Source organism: Lissotriton vulgaris, chromosome 7 (assembly GCF_964263255.1).
Source record: "Lissotriton vulgaris chromosome 7, aLisVul1.2, whole genome shotgun sequence".
Taxonomy (NCBI): Eukaryota; Metazoa; Chordata; class Amphibia; order Caudata; family Salamandridae; genus Lissotriton; species Lissotriton vulgaris.
Genome location: NC_141695.1, coordinates 599,637,789 through 599,654,476, shown reverse-complemented (window position 1 = coordinate 599,654,476; position 16,688 = coordinate 599,637,789). Strand labels below are relative to the sequence as shown.

Sequence of the window (16,688 nt, the reverse complement as noted above, 5' to 3'; positions counted from 1 at the left end):
AACCAAAATGTAACTATATTTACTTCTGTGTTTTTTCTAACGTAGACAATTGTTCTCTGTTGTATGACTTCTCACCAAATCTTGGAAACATTTCCATACGGCTCAATTACAGGAATACGTTTTTCTAGCAGCAGATGCTTTTGTAATATTTAGTACTCAATACATCTTTTAATGTCATTACATTCCTGTCTATGACAGGCTTGTTAGAAAACAGACTGCTGAAAACAAAGGCAAAGTTACAGCTTCAGAAAAAACATTTATAGTTGCTAGAAGCATGAGTTCGTCATACAGGTGAAAGGGAAAGGCTAACTATGTTCTTTGCCCTGGTTAATTTGCCCATCCTCGTCACCCCCACCAACCCCACTCGAGGGGTTCATGGAGAAAACAAGCTGGTACTAAGTAAAAAGTAATCAAGGCAACTCTGAATGTGGCAGGGGAGGAGATGCACAGTATAAATAGTCACATTCTTCTTAAATGCTTCTGGGGTTTGGAAATGTGGCCTAACACTAGGTTTTTTGAACCCCGTACCTCTCTGAGCAAGAAAATCGTCATATCTCAAAATAAAAGACATATAAAACAGAAACATACCATCCTATACAATGACAGTAGATTCCATGCCTCGCCATAATACAATATACACTAACAAGCCACACCATACCCTGCAATACAATGACAGGCCGTACCATACTTTACAATGACGATCCGCACCATACCCTATCAAACCATACCATACGATTGCAGGACATACCATGCCACGCCATACTATAGTATGAGAGGCCATAACATGTTATATAATGACAGGCCTTACTATGCAATACAATGACAGGCCATAGCATACCATACTATTAATACCATGCCATACTATTCAATGACAGACCATACTATACAAGTCTATAGAATGACAGGCCATAATTCGCCAATAAACTTTTCAACTCTGGAGAACAAACCTTTGTAAAATATAACAGCCTCTGTTCTACAAAGAGAAAGTTAGCAACACAACTTGCTCAATGTATGTTTCAACACTTTTGGACTCACTGCCCATCCTTCATAGTCTTATCCATCCTCCCTGAAATTCAAGAAGGAGCTAAAAATGGCTTTTCAGACAGCATCTGCCGAACATTCTAGCGTACTTGCACAAAATCTAATACACTCACAATTCAGATGGTCAATCTTAATTTCATTGACTCTAAAAAAAAAACAGTACATTATACAATGCATATTGTTCCACAAATTTGTATTGATCGGTTATGATAAATAAGAATGTGTACTGCACAATCATCAATTATCACCTCCATCCTTGAATGTGGAATGTGTAATTTTCAGTGGCTACAGCCATGCCACGAACTAGCACAATACAGCTACTCGCCAGCTTTCCCTGTCTCCCTATGTAACCCGGCATTGGACACACAAGCAGCCCCTGCACACCCCAGTGGTAGACATGTTGGATTATATGTCTGTGCCGAGTGTTCCATTGCTTTTGAAGGTGGATTCTCGCTCCACAAATCCACAAAATCCACACTTCCTCTTAAACAGCAGGCTATGCCTACCCACGCTGTCTTCTGGCCCTCGTGACTCACCTTCACTGACTGAAGCTTGTAGTTGATCTGGCTGGGGCCATCCTCGGGGTTCACCTTGTTCTTAGGCAGGCTGCTGAGCCACTTGTCCAGGTTGTCGCTGGAGGATGTGAACTGCTGGTAACTGAGGTTGGTGTCCCTCAGGATCTTTTCCCTTCAGAGAGGAAAGCATGGAGCTGATTATGCAAGCAAATACATCAAGAGACTCTCATGCCAGTAGCAGATGAGCAAACCAGCCATGGGGAAAGCAAAAAAGTGATAGATTGAATGTGTGAATCAATTAATCTCAGCCATTGGTAATGAGTTGGTGTCACATCCCAGTCCATAGTTGTTTTGTCCACCATACCATCTCAGACAAGAACCAGCCAGAGGCATATTAATCTTGGTTTTGCTGCAATAGGAACACTCCAGGTTCACACGGGTGCTTTGGGCCTTAATGCTAAAAAAATAATTGACCCCCAAAACCCTTGGTTTGGTAAAAACAAAGAAAAAAATAGGCCCTCGCTTCCCTTGTCCCCAGGGACACTGTACCTGCTGCACTATTGATAGCCACTCCACCGGTCCTCTCACCTTTGGTCCAGCTGGTCAGCCACAGCATGGTAGCGATCGTTCAGCCGCTGCACCTCGACCCTCTGCCGGGGCAGGTCGGGGCTGTACTCCTGGAAGTTGTTCTGCAGGGTGCTGCACGCCATCTCCGTGTCCTTCAGGCTGCGGTTCACCTTCAGCAGGTCATCCTGCTTGTCCACCAGTCTGCGCTTCATGGCCTGAGAACACAGGGAGGGGCGTCACAAACAGCCAGGGGTGACAGCTAGCGGGGCAGGGAGCCCAAAGGGGGGGGAGGGGACAGATGGCGAAGCTTTAGAGGGGTAAAAGGCCGCAAAGGGGGAGCGAACGAGTGTGAGGTGGAACACCTTGGAAAGAGAAGTATGCCAAAATAAATGTTTGGGCTGGAGCAGCAGTTAAAGCACTTATCTCACATAAAAACAGTGTAATGGTGTGACTGTGTATCTGGTTCAGTAGAGTCAAAGCGCCAGGATACCCTCTGGGTGACAGTTCGCGCTATACAAATGTGCAATACATACATACATACAAAACTATACAATAGAGATATAGGTAGTGTCAGAAACGGAACGTACAACAGATAAAGAACTGACAGTAGAACTATGTGTTAGACACACACACACACACACACGTTATCCCTTCCAGCTATGATTAACAGTGTAAAACTCGCAGCAGTGTGAACTCTCTCACCATATACACACTGTCCACCAACAGGCAGCAACTTCCTTCACAATCCAACAAAGGCTGTACTTTATTACATCAAATCGAATTTATTTAGCATTTACTATTTCTGATGAGGTTTTCATAACAGAATCCATTCAAAATTCTGTCACACGTACAAGGAGCAGCAGCTAGTGTAAGCCTCTCTCCCTTGCGCGCGCACACACTCACACACACAAAACCGAGGCCACGGTGTAAATCGGCTCATCGGGTGGGCAGGCGGCGAGGGGCTGCCTGCCCTGGGATCACCCATAAGATAACCCACCATGTTGGCATATTTATTATGCAAATAAACCTGCAGCAATTTACTCCACAAAGAAGGTGTCTTGTCTGTTTATTTCTCCAGGATATTGCATTGGGAGGGATGGAGATTGTTGCCAATATTGGCACTATAATGAGCAGCAACAAAATAACAGAGAGCAATGCAACCTGCTCTCTTACACACACACATACAGTGATGTAGCAGCAGTGTAAGCCTCCCCTACACAACATGGAAAACGAACAACAACAATGCGAGCTTGATCTTACATACATACACACAACACACACACTCACTGCACCAGCATTGCATACCTCCTCGCCCACAACACAGAAAACGGGTGGGAATAATACCAGCTTCTCTCCCTCACACCCCAATCAGCAGCAGTAGCTTCTCTCTCTCTCTCTCTCTCTCTCTCTCTCTCTCTCACACCACACAGGCAGCACAAGTGCAAGATTCCGCACACAAGCAGAGAGCACAGGCTGTTCCCGCGAGACTGACACGGCAGGCACAGCTAACTTTTGAACTGCTTTCAGCATGGATGAGAATGTTCCTAAAGCCTGCTTAAAGGAAATTTGTAATTTTATAAAGGGCACGAAGATCAGAATCCCATCACTCACTGAATAGTCTACTTCCCCCCTCGCACCTCAGAGCAGAATGATTTATGTTTTTACTGCTGATTTAACAGGGCAAGAGGGAGACCAGGGAGGGTGGGACAGTGAGAGAGAGTGCATGAATAATGGCTGGGCCTGTCTGTGATGCTGTGAGAAATCGCCGCCTTGTCTATGGCGATTGGGTACAGCACATAAGAAGGCCATATTATCCACTGTGTCAACAACTGGATATACAGGACTGCGGGTAAATGTAAGGCTTTTTGGCAAATGTAGTGCATATAAACCTCATTTTCAGAACCCAAGGCTACTGGTTGATTTTGTGGTTTTTGGTTAGTGAGTTTAGCCTTGTATGTATGTATTTAATATTTATAAAGCGCACTGTAAACCTACGGGCATCCTGGCGCTGAGACACAATAAAAGATAGGGACAGGCGGCAGAGGGCTACAGCTGCTACAGTGTTCTCAGAAGAAACCCTTACATGCATTACCCAGCTGGAGGGTTGGAATCAGAGGGAGTTACATGTCATTGCTAGCGGGTGAAGGGTTAAGGACTGGTGATGTGACCAGATAGGTTGACTAAAGATTGATAGATTGCAGCCAATTGATTACCAGATTGTGCGAAGGAAGGGGCATGGACTGTGGGTTGAGGCATGTCAGGACACACAAGTACATATAGAAAAGTAATCCAGAGCACAAGCAGCTTTGAGGAGGAGTCGAACAGGGACATGCAATGTGGACCAGCAGTTGAATAACGCTGAGGATGATAAGTATTCAATGGTCATAAATCAAAGTATTTTTTTGGCACAGGGGCGATGCAGTATAGTAGGAGGAAGGTTGTTGGATCATAACCACCTTCTAGAATAGATTATATCAACAGAACGTAAATGGATTCCGGGATTGGCCATGTATTATAAGCGTTTGCTTGGCAATCTCTGAAAGGGCTCTGAACACAGCAATCGTCAGTAGAGGTGATAATGATTTTGGAAGCCTATGGATGTCAAGAAGGGTGTTGGGTTCAGTAGCCCCTCTCTATGCAGTTTCATCCCACACATCCGAGACCCCTGTTCAACAGGTGACATACCTTAATCTCTGCAGTCCGCTCCTGAAGAGCATTGGGAGAAGAGGGAATAACCGCATCCTTGGCCAGGTCACTCTCGAAGGTGGTCAGTGTCTCGTCCATGATTTTGATCTTTTTCTCCAGATTCAAGGCAGCCTTTGCTCTAAAAAGCAGAGGAGAAAGATTCTAAAGAACTAGCTGTCAAGCTTACTTTGTTTTGAGGCACCATAATTGGAACTCAACAGTGACCCTCTTTCCATCAAATTCACTGTATTTTATGTATCTAAGCTAAATATATGCATAGGACTTCCCCACCCCACATGGGCTTGAGCCGAGCCTAAAAAGACAGACCCTGCCCCAGACACTCCTGCCTCCAGAGCAGACTTTCATAATGGTCAGAGTGCATCCGATAGGCCCCAGACCTATTAGCAATTAGTGGCAAGAGTGAGGAACAGAACCTATGAAGGCTGGGATTGAAAGAAAGGTGACTCCACCCCACCAGAATGGAGCAAGTTGGGGCACTGATATTTCAGTGATAAAATCAGTAGCAGACTTTAGCTTTGTGTGAAATACTATTGCCAAAAAGGGGTGGCTGCAGACAATGGGCAAAAAACATGTGTAATATTTCTATTCGTAGTAGTTTTTGTGAAAATTAAACACGTTTACATGAACAGAATTGTACTTAAGGGTCTGCCTTGATTATTAAACTCAAACAAGCCACCGCTTGCTGTTGCGCAATCCTAAATCTTTCTTAGCATCGCACAAACATGCCACTACGTATATTTGCCTGGCATCATCCAGACATGTTGTAAATATAAGGCCCTGCATATTTTACCCATTTGTGCTAAGGAACACGGGTCAGTTTCATACAATTTCAAAGAGTGCTGTATTGTGCAATTCTTGGCATGTCCCATCTCCTTTATTACATGTTTAATAGATTTATTTTTCATTTGAGGTTTGCCCAGTGAATTTTTTTAAATAATGCTGCCTTCAGTAGACTTGCTTTGAACAGGAAAGAGGTGTGACGCCACAGCCAGTGCGACTGACGCTGTAATCTGGGGCTCACGGTTCGATGACCAGCGGCAGGTCAGCACAGCACCATGTGACTCTGGGCCATAGCTTGCTTAATCTTCCAGACGGCCCCCAGCATTGGGATGCCTTCGGGTAGCTGTTCACGCTTTACAAAATACTGGATTTACTAAGGAATGCTTTCCTGCTTCTAGCTGTAGTGTGCAGTAGCTTACAACAAGGTACCCTTAACATTGACCTGAAGTATCTATTGTGCACTTTTATTAAGGCATCTAGGGGGCAACAGGGCAATATCTCATTGATGTATGAACTTGCAGATTAAATTTTTGCATCAGGGAATTTTAAGCACAATTTACTAACTTGCCCTCCAAATTTATATAAAAACCTCAGGAACGAGTTTACATTTTGTTGTGCTCCCTGGGCATTTCTATAGAGATTGGATTTCAGCTGCACAATTCTCCGAATGGCGTGCCAAAGTAATAATACTCCTTGGGGTTCTCGACTTCTTTTTCATTGGTTGACCACTTAAATGTTGTTTTGGCGCGGCAGGTTTCTGGACCAGGGTCAGCGGACTCGATAATTCTCTCGCCTCGGTGGCCAGTCTGATCAGCCATCACACTCGGCAACTCTGGGCATTAGCTTGCCTCATCTTCACTAACGGCCCCACCAGACCGCCGGGGATGCCTGGTCTCACCCTGGAGATACCCATTAAGGGACCATCTCTCAGGGAAGCCAGGAAGGGTTTCGCAGCGGTCGAAGTGCCTTGGGACCCTCCGGGTAAGTAGTGCGCTATATAAATGCCTATACATTTACATTTACTCTCCAAAAGGAGACCACTTTTGTTATGTCTAAATTTAAGTGCAACGTTTTTTTCAGAAAAAGACACTGGCAGCCCTAGAGAGAGTATTTTTTGTCCCGGGGAGGTGGAAAGATCTTTAGGCAGTGCTGGATTCAGAAAGCAGTGAGAGGAGCCGCCCTCAAGGTTTGGGGTTTTGGCCGTTTCCTTAAAATTTCTCAAAATCTGTGCAAAACAGCGTGAACAATGCGGATGCTGGTGAACAGACCGACCACAATGCTCTGTGTCATTTAAACCATTTTGTTCACTGTCCAATCTGTGAAAGCCCATTATTGCCGTTGGTCTGTATGAGCTTTCTGCCCATCCTTAGCCTTAATGTTCCTGGTAGCACGGCAGAGTAGTAATATTGGGCTTCAGTATCGATTGTCCAAACCAGAAGAAGGGTGGATTGTGGCTGAAGAGGCTGGATTGGGAGCATACTATATTGTAAAGATGGGGCGGTCCTCCTAAATCTCAGCTGCTAAAATACAGCCGAAGTTTGGGAAGTAATGTTTTTTTTTTCCTCTTAGAAAACTGATTCCTACCCACCTCCTACTGACATTAGGTTTAAAGAAAACGAGTCTAGCTGCTGTCGGTATAGCTTGTTTGCTCTCACATACTTTTTGACGAAGCGTTGGCCCACTTACCTGCTTGGGGAACCTGCCTGCTAGGCAAGGCTTTCCAATAAAAGAGAATAAACCAGTTGGTAGAGTCTTAGCAAGTGCCAGTGGGAAAGCAGACTTATGTCATAACAGGCAGTCTAAATTGTCTGAAAAATATGTAGAGATTTGTTGCAAGAGTATAACATTTCTGGAGAAAAACAAATTAGATCGTAGGCACAACCCATGAAATCTGCATATTCGCTGGAGAAAACACATGCCAGTTTTTATAAATTTGATGCCAAATGAAAGCAAACAAACAACATCAAATTGTGTTCCCTGGATTTGTTTACTTTCAAAATTCCCAAATGTTTGGAACGTAAGCAAGCAAGCGAATAAAAATAGGGAGTATCTTTGTTCCATTCAAAGTTCTCCTCTGCCCCAGTTTTGTGCATCCTGATGTTAAAGTCTCTGTGCCTGTCATCTGCATTCTCTTGTCAGCCTCTTTCTGTGCTCATACAAGGTCATGTAGATGTCCTGTTGATCAGTTCTCACTGCCTGACTGTTTCTGCCACACCACTACACAGCTGCTTGCGGCATTCAGTTATAGGGCCCAGGTGTGAGCTTTTATACTCACTTTTGTTGTGCCTGAAAGTTGAGGCAGACATGAACTATATTTGGAAATTTCCAAATATTTAAAAATTAGCGAGAAAAGGGGCAGGGTCAGTGTGAGCCCAAAGTAACCACAACCACTTGGAGCTCCTGCATTATGCACTGATAGCCGGTCTGTCATGCATGTGAGGTGCCTGGAGACGACTGCAGAGGGGCACACACTATGAATGACTCCATTCTTCTACTGTAGTTGGCATCTGGGGGGTCTGTGAAAATGAAACAATAGATCTCCCCCCCCCCTCTGCTAATGCTCTGCAGAGCTATTCCCATACATAGTGAAAGGTCACGACGGTTGAGTCGATTCCCTTGCGGCCATTATCTACTGTGGATCCCAGGAGCAGGTGGTGAGGCTCAGGCAGATCTTGCACATGAGATGAGGAGAGGGAAGTAGAGTCCCACTATGCACCAGGGTATATCTGGAACCGCAATACAACCAGGATGTCCCGTGTGTGCTGGTTTTGTCTGGAAAATATGTTGAAAGAAGCCAAATAATAGTCCATGGCTGCGGACATCATCAGGGGTGGCTGACCCTTGCTTCAAGCTCAGGCCCCTTCCTGGTTGGCCCTGACTGATGCATCATGTCTTCCTGTAATACCTCGCGTGATGTGGGCAGTCCTGATCTCTCCAGCGTGTCCCCCTCTTCATTTCTTGTATAAGCAACATTATTAGACTGGGCCACCACACTGGAGAAAAGACAGCTGCAGATGGATTTTTGTCAAGCCACGGGGAGGGTTGTCTATGAACGTCATGTGGAGCGGTACTACAACTCCAGTGGAAGGACAACTCACAAGAGGGCTTCCCAGAGGAACTGAAGGTGCAACACATAGGACAGTAATACGTGTTTGCACACAGTTGAACTGGATAGAGCTTTTTTGGTGTCCTTGTATTTGGAGATCTGTAAAGAAGTGTCGGGACCATGGGCTTATGGATGTCTCTTGAATACAGACTGAAACTGAAGTTCTTCTGCTAGAGGGGTGTGGGAGCCTGATGTCTTTACCTCCTACTGAGAATGCAGTGCGCTTCTGTTTTTTTTGGCGGGGGGGGGGGGGTTGAAGGTTACGGAGACCGGTCTGCTTCAAAATGGGCATGACTATTCTAAGTTGAAATCGGCGTTTCTTACTTTTAATGAGCTGTGTGTTTCATTAATAAACTTAGTTCAATTAAATAAAGTGCAGCAGATTTGATTAGATTTTGGGAATTGTATATCACATGGCTACCCTCAGGCTTCCCCGCGCTGATGATGAGTGCTATGGTAAGAACGGAGCTCATTCGTGATATAAGGGAAACAGCCTTGTCTTAAGTTTTTTCATGAAGGCCAGTTCGTTTTGCAACGCTCGTTGGACTGCGCTCATCGTTAATTAACAATAAAGCTACCCACTATTGTTGGATTGAGCATGTGCACAATCTATTTTCTTCTTTGGGCCACCGGTCTGGATGCTACCTATGCTTGAGGCGAAGCACTATCTGGAGCATGGATGAAGCACTCTCCAAAGGACCAGAGGCTCATTCAGACAGTTACTCCTCAGCTGCCACCTCCAAGCTGTGATCAAGCACCCCCTGAAAAGCAACCACCCATCACATAGCCCACATCTCTGCCGCTGCCCATCAGCGGTGATAGAGCGTTGCCTTCCTCTGCTGCTCTTCTTGGTTACAAAGGATCCATTAATGTATTTTGTTTACTATAACAGTTTCTTTTTATGACTTAGGCGAACTCCCCTCTACAGCTAATTTTGGGCTGTGTTGTTCTGTTCCTCCGTATGCATCTCTTCCCACCCCTGAAGACCTCCCTCTCTCTAGCTGTGAGGTGGTACCCTGGGTTTCGGTCTGATGTCCCCCCCTCCATCTTCCCCTCTCGCTGTACTCACTCCTCGTCGTAGAGGCCGCAGAGGGACTTGACCTCATCATACTTGTTCTTGGCACACGTCAGGCTTGAGGGGATCTGCGCAGCCTCGGCCCCAGATGGTTTCTTCGCCAGGTAGGATTCACACTCCTTCTGGGCCGTGTCCTTTTCGGTCCCTATGGCCTGCAGCCTCTTGCTGACCCCCTGGAGTGCAGAAAGAGTATTAAGAACCAATGGGAAGGCTAAGGCCAGCTGAACCACCGACACACCCATTCCTAAAAGGGACCCTGTCCCCACTTCCGGTTGGGGCAGTGGTATTCCCTTCCCAGAGATTAATTTCAAGCATCTGTCTCAGGCTGTCCCAGGTCAGGTGTGAGTAGCTCATTCATCTTCTGACACCTGACCTGGAATAACTTGAGATCTGTGTGCGCGGGAGGGCTATTGGGTCTCGAGGGGTTAAACTGCCCCCGCGGTCTCAGCAGGTTTCTCTCACCTCCTGGGCCTTCAGTCGCTTGGTGAGGTCCTCGGACGGGGCGCTACGGCTCACGGGGGCCCGGACGTGGCTCAGGACCTCCTGCTCGGCCTCCTCCAGCTCCCCGTTGATGTCCTTCAGCTTGGAGAGCAGCTGGGCACCCTGGGTATCGGGCACCTCTCCATTGACCACCCGGCCAGCTGCGCCACTGCCCAACGGGGCTGCAAAGAAACAGAATACAGGCATTTCATGTCTCACTTCTTGGCAGCAGTCTCAAACCTTGTGCGACAGTCTCACTCACTAGGTATGAATTTCAACTCTGAAGCAGTGTTGTTTTACTCTCTAAAGGTACATTTGAAAATGTCGGTGCACAGGGTCATTCACTAGGTGAGAGTCCTGCAGCTTGGGGCTGCCTCATTCAAGCATTGTCTCGCACACACTGGGGTCTCAACACCGTCGCACTCACAGGGTGGACGGGTCACCCCTGACAGCACGGTCTGAATGAACTCATTGGCTTCAATGTAGTCTCTGTTAGAGATCGCTTTTGGTCTAGAACCTTTGAATCAAACTCGGATGGACTTTAGCTTTTGAACAGCACTGATCCAACAGCAGCCTGTCTGGAAGAATATCAGGGCAGAGCTCATATGTAAGTATTAGCTCTCAGCAGCAGGGCTTTTTAAAAAATCAACATACAGGGAATGAAAGATAAAGTTGTTAGCTTGTAACTTTTATTTCTGACCTCAAGGTTACACACATTCATACGGTCTAGGGCATTAACGTTGTGTCAGGTTCCCTACGTATTACATTTTCAGGCCACATGCAGTGTAATATATTAAGTTAAAAAAAAATTCTGCATGCTCCGGCATATAGACATTACAGCTACCGTAATGTCACAGAATCAGGACTTGGAAAGCAGGGATTTTTGTCAGAATCCATAGATAGGACAAACCCCGGCTCCAGCTGAGTTATGCCAGAAGTTCCAAGACGCTGGCCTTAGACAGGAGAGGCTAATCTGATGTCAAAAGCTAAGGCCACAAAACAGCCCTCCTCCAAGTTAAATATTGGGCTCAGGCCTCAGACAGTAGATCTGCCGAGCAAGTTAGATATCAGAGTTAGGTTTAAAAAAGCTGAGGTAACCATCCGGTCACAGAGATGTCACAGACTCACGGTTACTTCAACAGATCTGTGAGGCTCAGAAAGTGGCATTGCTGAGGCTGCACAGATCTTACAGGCCAAGAAAGCACAGCTATCTTTGGGGTTACATACATCTTGCAGGCCTCAGACAGCGAAGCTATCTTTGGGGTTACATACAGCTTGCAGGCCTCAGACAGCGAAGCTATCTTTGGGGTTACATACAGCTTGCAGGCCTCAGACAGCAGCGCTATCTTTGGGGTTACATACATCCTGCAGGCCTCAGACAGCGAAGCTATCTTTGGGGTTACATACATCTTGCAGGCCTCAGACAGCAAAGCTGTCCTTTATCTGATATTTTTTTCCGGCTCTGGCCTCAAGCACTGCAGCACTTTCTTTACTACTTGTTCTCATATCTCAGGCTCAGGCTTCATTCAGGATGTTTATGACAGTATTACTCAGTGCTTAATTTACAATGTAATACGGACATGGCCCCAAGCCCGCATCTGGTGCTGCCAAATGTTGGGGTGCGAATGCCAAGGCTGTCAAGTCTTGATTCCACTGTATGCCTCCTTCCTTCACCACTCTTCAATTGTCTCCTTTTCTCTGGCATATTTCCATCCCTGTTTTTCGCCCTTTCGTTCCTGCACCCACCGGCCCGCAGGGTTTCCCATCGTGTACCCATCACTTACCGAGCTGGTTGGGCCTGGTGGTCTCCGTTCTGGAGGACTTCAGAGTGCTCTGGACTGCAGCCTGCTTCTTCTTCACTTCGGCCAGCTCACCCTCCAGCCTGAAAGGGGTTGGGAGAGGGTTAGATATTGTGCACACACCCACGCTTGTGTGTTGGTTTTTGTATGTGTGTCAATGGTGTCTAACCGTGCATACGTTTTACTGTGTATGTGGTGGAATAAGAGTGTCTGGTATTTCTGAGTGGGACATCCGTGCACTAGGGTTTGCACATGCTTGTCTATTTCGGTGGCAGTACTAGCCTTGCAAAGCCACTAGCCTGGCACATGACTGCACTGCCCCATCTCTCCTGGCATTCCACGACACTGGGCGTTTTATTTAAAGTGGGTGCACTGGTTCATCTTAGAAGAAGTATCAGGCTGGGAATAGCCTAACAGTAAACCCCAGAAAGATAGAACTCTGACTGAAATGTCACCTCTTCTCCTTTTTCTCAAGAGTTCTTCCCCACCCCACCCCATGGCTCCAGCCGCACCCCCTCACCTCTTCAGCTTATCCATGGACTCAGAATCAGGAGGTGGAATGACGAAACATGCTCCCGGCACTACTTTCTTCTCTCCGCCCTTTGGACTCTCCACCATCCAGGCGTCCAGTTTGCGGGTGTCCTTCAAAGCGTACCTCTCTCCCTTGAAGAGCTGCATCTGCGAAGACAAAACAGGGGGATAAAAGGGCCTTGCCCATGACTTGACCAGACTCCTTTCTGCCAATCGTTGCCAGCGGTCCTCTGTTCCACGTGATAGCGACCACCCCCTCAAGCTCCAGCTGTCTGGTTCAACTGCCTACAGAAACACTAATTTTTGTGTAGATTAGTGATCCCTGAGAGGCGACTAGCACTGGGCAATGTCTTTCAGCAATTATTGAAAGTCTCCCATTTCTCTATATGAACGCCGGCTCTGCTTCTGGCCAATGTGGCGGGCAGACTGGTTGGCAGGAGCGTACACAGGCCCCAAGCGCAGCAACACACACAAACGACATAGCTTATAGGTTATAGTGTCGGCAATGGCCTCAAGCGACCATCTGCCCTTTTATTTACCTCCTCCGACCAAGCCCAGCCCTCGGAGTGTAAAGTGGACATAATGTATTGTAGAAGTCGGGTGACTCTCTACAGCTGTCCCTTGAAGAAACTGACCCTGAGTAAATGCAGTGTTTCCGAACACTGCTGATATCGCTGGTTGGGACGTGATACTGGAGCATGGGTTACAGCTTGGATAGAGTTCTGTTTATCTCTTTGGACTATTTGCCCAATCATAGTAAGTAAAATATGTTGATTAGAGTTTAGCAGAGAGAGTACTCCATCACAACGGTGACGGACATCTTCTCCGCCAAACTGAAGACCCACTAGGCTGAGCAATCGACTGGTGGACTTAAATATGTCACTAATGGAGACTACTCTGCCGCCATCCCTGACCTCCGATGGAGTTTGGGCCGTCGGAGGTTTGGCGATTCAACCACCCGCCCCATTTAGAATGGCCAGTTTCCGTAGCCCCTTACCGCTAGGTAAATCCCGGTGGTAAGGGGCAGTGAAAACTGTAAAATAACCCCCACACTATGGGAGACAACTTCCTTATTGGCGGGTCGTTTTTTTTTGTATTTTCAAAAATTACATTCCGCTTTGGAATTTTGTTTTTGAAAATATAAAAACATGTTAAAAGTTTGACCGACAGTACTGTCATTTTGATTGTTGGTTAATACATTGACAGGAACTGTCATGACAGCGGTTCCTGCCAATGTTAATAGATTTCTGCTGGGCTGGCAGATATCTCTAAATTCAGAGTATGTTTACTCCATCAGCGCATCAGAGCACTGTGCTCCATTGCCCTAACAGAATAAATACTGTATGATCGGACCCATTATCTTTTACCGCATTAATATGATAATAATTCATATGCTTTATACATGCTTTGTAACAAGTACTATGCCACTGACTGGGTAGGTGTGAGGGGTGGTAGATTGGCTGCCCAGGTTCCTTAATATCTCTTAGGCACATCTTGATGACCATGGTTGTCAGCAGTGTCTAAAGAATGTACGAACTAGGCGTCATCTTGCCCCTTCACACAGATCTGTCAGTGAAACCGTAGCTGAGTATGCACCTGTAGCTGCTTGTGGAATGTGCCTTTGACATAATTGGCAAGTGAACTGACAACACCAATTAATACACGCCACACTCCATTTTGCCTCATACAGCTCTTTATCTTTGACTGCATTGCAAAAGGCAACAATTAACAGGCTTCTGAGGTCTGCTGTCAAGTCAATGTAATATGATAATGCTCTGTCACTCGGTGTATGCCACCATCTCTTTCCAATGACTGACAATTGAGGGGAGAACAGAGAGCTCAATTGTTGATCCACTATGGAAATTTACTTGAATCTGGTTCAGCAGGGATCCTGATCTCACATTATCGTCAGGGGACTTTTTGTAAACAGGAGCACACGGATGTCTCAGAAGCTGAGGTTAGGGCCCTGAGATGAAGTGTGCTCTTTTACTAAAGATATTCATAATTCTTTAAATAAAGACTGTGTGATAAGTCACTTTCTGTGGCAATCCAAAGCTTCTGCGTGCACTGCCGCACAGTGGTACACAAGCCCTTAGTGACCTAAGTGAAGAAAATAAAACAGTTGACATTTAACACAAAAGGAAAACACGCTTCAATATTTCCAGTTGAGGGATTGGGACGTTCTAGCTAAAGGACGGCAGTTTTGCCTGGAAATGCCTTTATGATGTTGAAGTAAATTGAAATGCCTTGATTCCAAAACCTCAGGAACCATTGCCAAGTTCATTGTCCCTCGAGTTGGCTGACACGTCTGTCCATCCATCTGGACAATATATGTTAGGATATGAGAAGCTTTGTACCGGGGCATACTGAGAGCTGCAAGAGATTTGAACTCCAGCACAGAAGAGAGATTGACCAACCTATTGATCTTTTGCATCTTGGGCTTAGCCTGAGAAACTAGCAGCAGAAGTAGAAAATTGGACGCAAATCTGTGGACCAATCAATCAAATGAGCACTACTCAGTACTCTGTTTTGTGATTATCTAGACAGAGAGCATTGCTATTTTATGACTTGCTTTGTTGCATAACAAAACCTCTGTGACAGTGACATGATGAATGTAGATATAGTCTTCCAGTGGATGATGACTTTATTGGTCGCAGCAGGTCATGAAGATGGCCTAGTAGGTGAGCTCAGTAGCAATGTTGTTACTGAGGCCACCTACTGGGCCAGCTTCTTATCCTCGTAAATATTATCTACACAGTAACTTCCTCCTCAGCTTTTCCCAGTGACATAACATCTGCACTTACTGAGAAGGGCAAGAGCTAGTTCTGTCCTGCATGAGGATGGACTACACTGTTTGGGCCCTGCCGGTCTTCATAAACACCTTTCTTTGTCTCGACTGTTCTCCATTCCACAGCCATTCTCTCCCCTCTTACCATTGCCAATGTCTTTCATTCTCAATCTCCCTGCCCTCTATACATCATTCCTCTCTATTTCTCAATTGTTCATAGCTACTTTCTTTTTCTTGTTATTCCCCTGCCCATTGTCTCTCTGGGTCCATCTACAACACCTTTTTATATTTCTCCATATCTCTCTCTGCCCTTCTCTGCCCTTGTGTCTAGCTCTCTTTCATCTATTACCCCTCTGTCTCACTTTATGGCTCTAACTCACTTTTCTGTCTTGCCCAATCTCATCTGCCTTTCTCTTCTTCAATATTTCTTCTTGCTCTGTCTTTCTGCCCTCCTTTTCATGCTGGTGTTTAGTTTAGTTCAATAATGCTCTATTTGCATGGCATTATGATTAAATTCATTAGAAAGCTTTATAGAATTCTGAGTGTTTGAATTTAGTCTCTGATACTATAAAAGTCTGACTAGACAAGTCCTCTTTCCAGTGCCACCTCTGAGGCGTTCCAGTCACATGTGGACCTTGTGCTGACCTCACACAGTAGCAGCATCCTGTTTGCTCATACTTTGAGGAGTGTTCCAGGAAAGTGATCTAATTTCCCACCAAGACAGGATCACAGTGCTCACAAATCTGGTGCTGCTTCCTTTTGCCGTGCATTATATTAGCTGGTTCAATCTCCAGGCTGTGGTCTTGAACCATCATGTAATTGGTTATTATTGGTCTGCACTTGGGCTTCTTCCCTCTGAGCTGGTATTCTGCTGAGGTTGAGCTTTCACCTAGCACCCTGTTGTGTTCAATTTTAACTTGTGTGTGCATCTGGGTGTCCCAGTAGGTTGCAAAACGTTGCTTGGCTTTTGTCAACATCAGATTCATGTAGCGCGTTTGTACATGTCTGTTTCTCTTACTGTGAATGTTCGATCTGAGTGTATATCATATGGAGTTCTTCAGTGATCTGAGAATGGAAAGGGGCGACCACTCGGTCCCCCCGAACGTATGGCGGAGTACCACGATCCCCCCGGGAAGCCATCTTGGGCGGGAGGCGAGTCTCGGCTGGTATGCCCGAAGCGGCGTAGCCGGGGCGCGCCTTTTTCCCGCCCTAGAGTGGGTTGGCCTAGACACTGACGCGGCCGGCCACGCCCTTGGGGCAGGCAGGGGCGGGTTTACGCCCGCCCTGAAGACGGATAAAA

At 46.2% G+C, this 16,688-nt stretch overlaps 1 protein-coding gene across 1 annotated transcript in view; it reads right to left on the bottom strand.

The window, feature by feature from the left end:
* Positions 1-16,688, bottom strand: part of EVPL (envoplakin) — a 150,023-nt gene that overhangs the window by 17,097 nt on the left and 116,238 nt on the right. The window contains exons 12-18 of the mRNA XM_086930714.1: positions 12,590-12,747; positions 12,055-12,152; positions 10,253-10,452; positions 9,785-9,963; positions 4,809-4,947; positions 2,145-2,338; positions 1,578-1,728 (exon numbers count right to left, since the gene is read on the bottom strand). Coding sequence (XP_086786840.1) covers positions 1,578-1,728; positions 2,145-2,338; positions 4,809-4,947; positions 9,785-9,963; positions 10,253-10,452; positions 12,055-12,152; positions 12,590-12,747 — 1,119 coding nt within the window. The remainder of the gene's footprint in view (positions 1-1,577; positions 1,729-2,144; positions 2,339-4,808; positions 4,948-9,784; positions 9,964-10,252; positions 10,453-12,054; positions 12,153-12,589; positions 12,748-16,688) is intronic.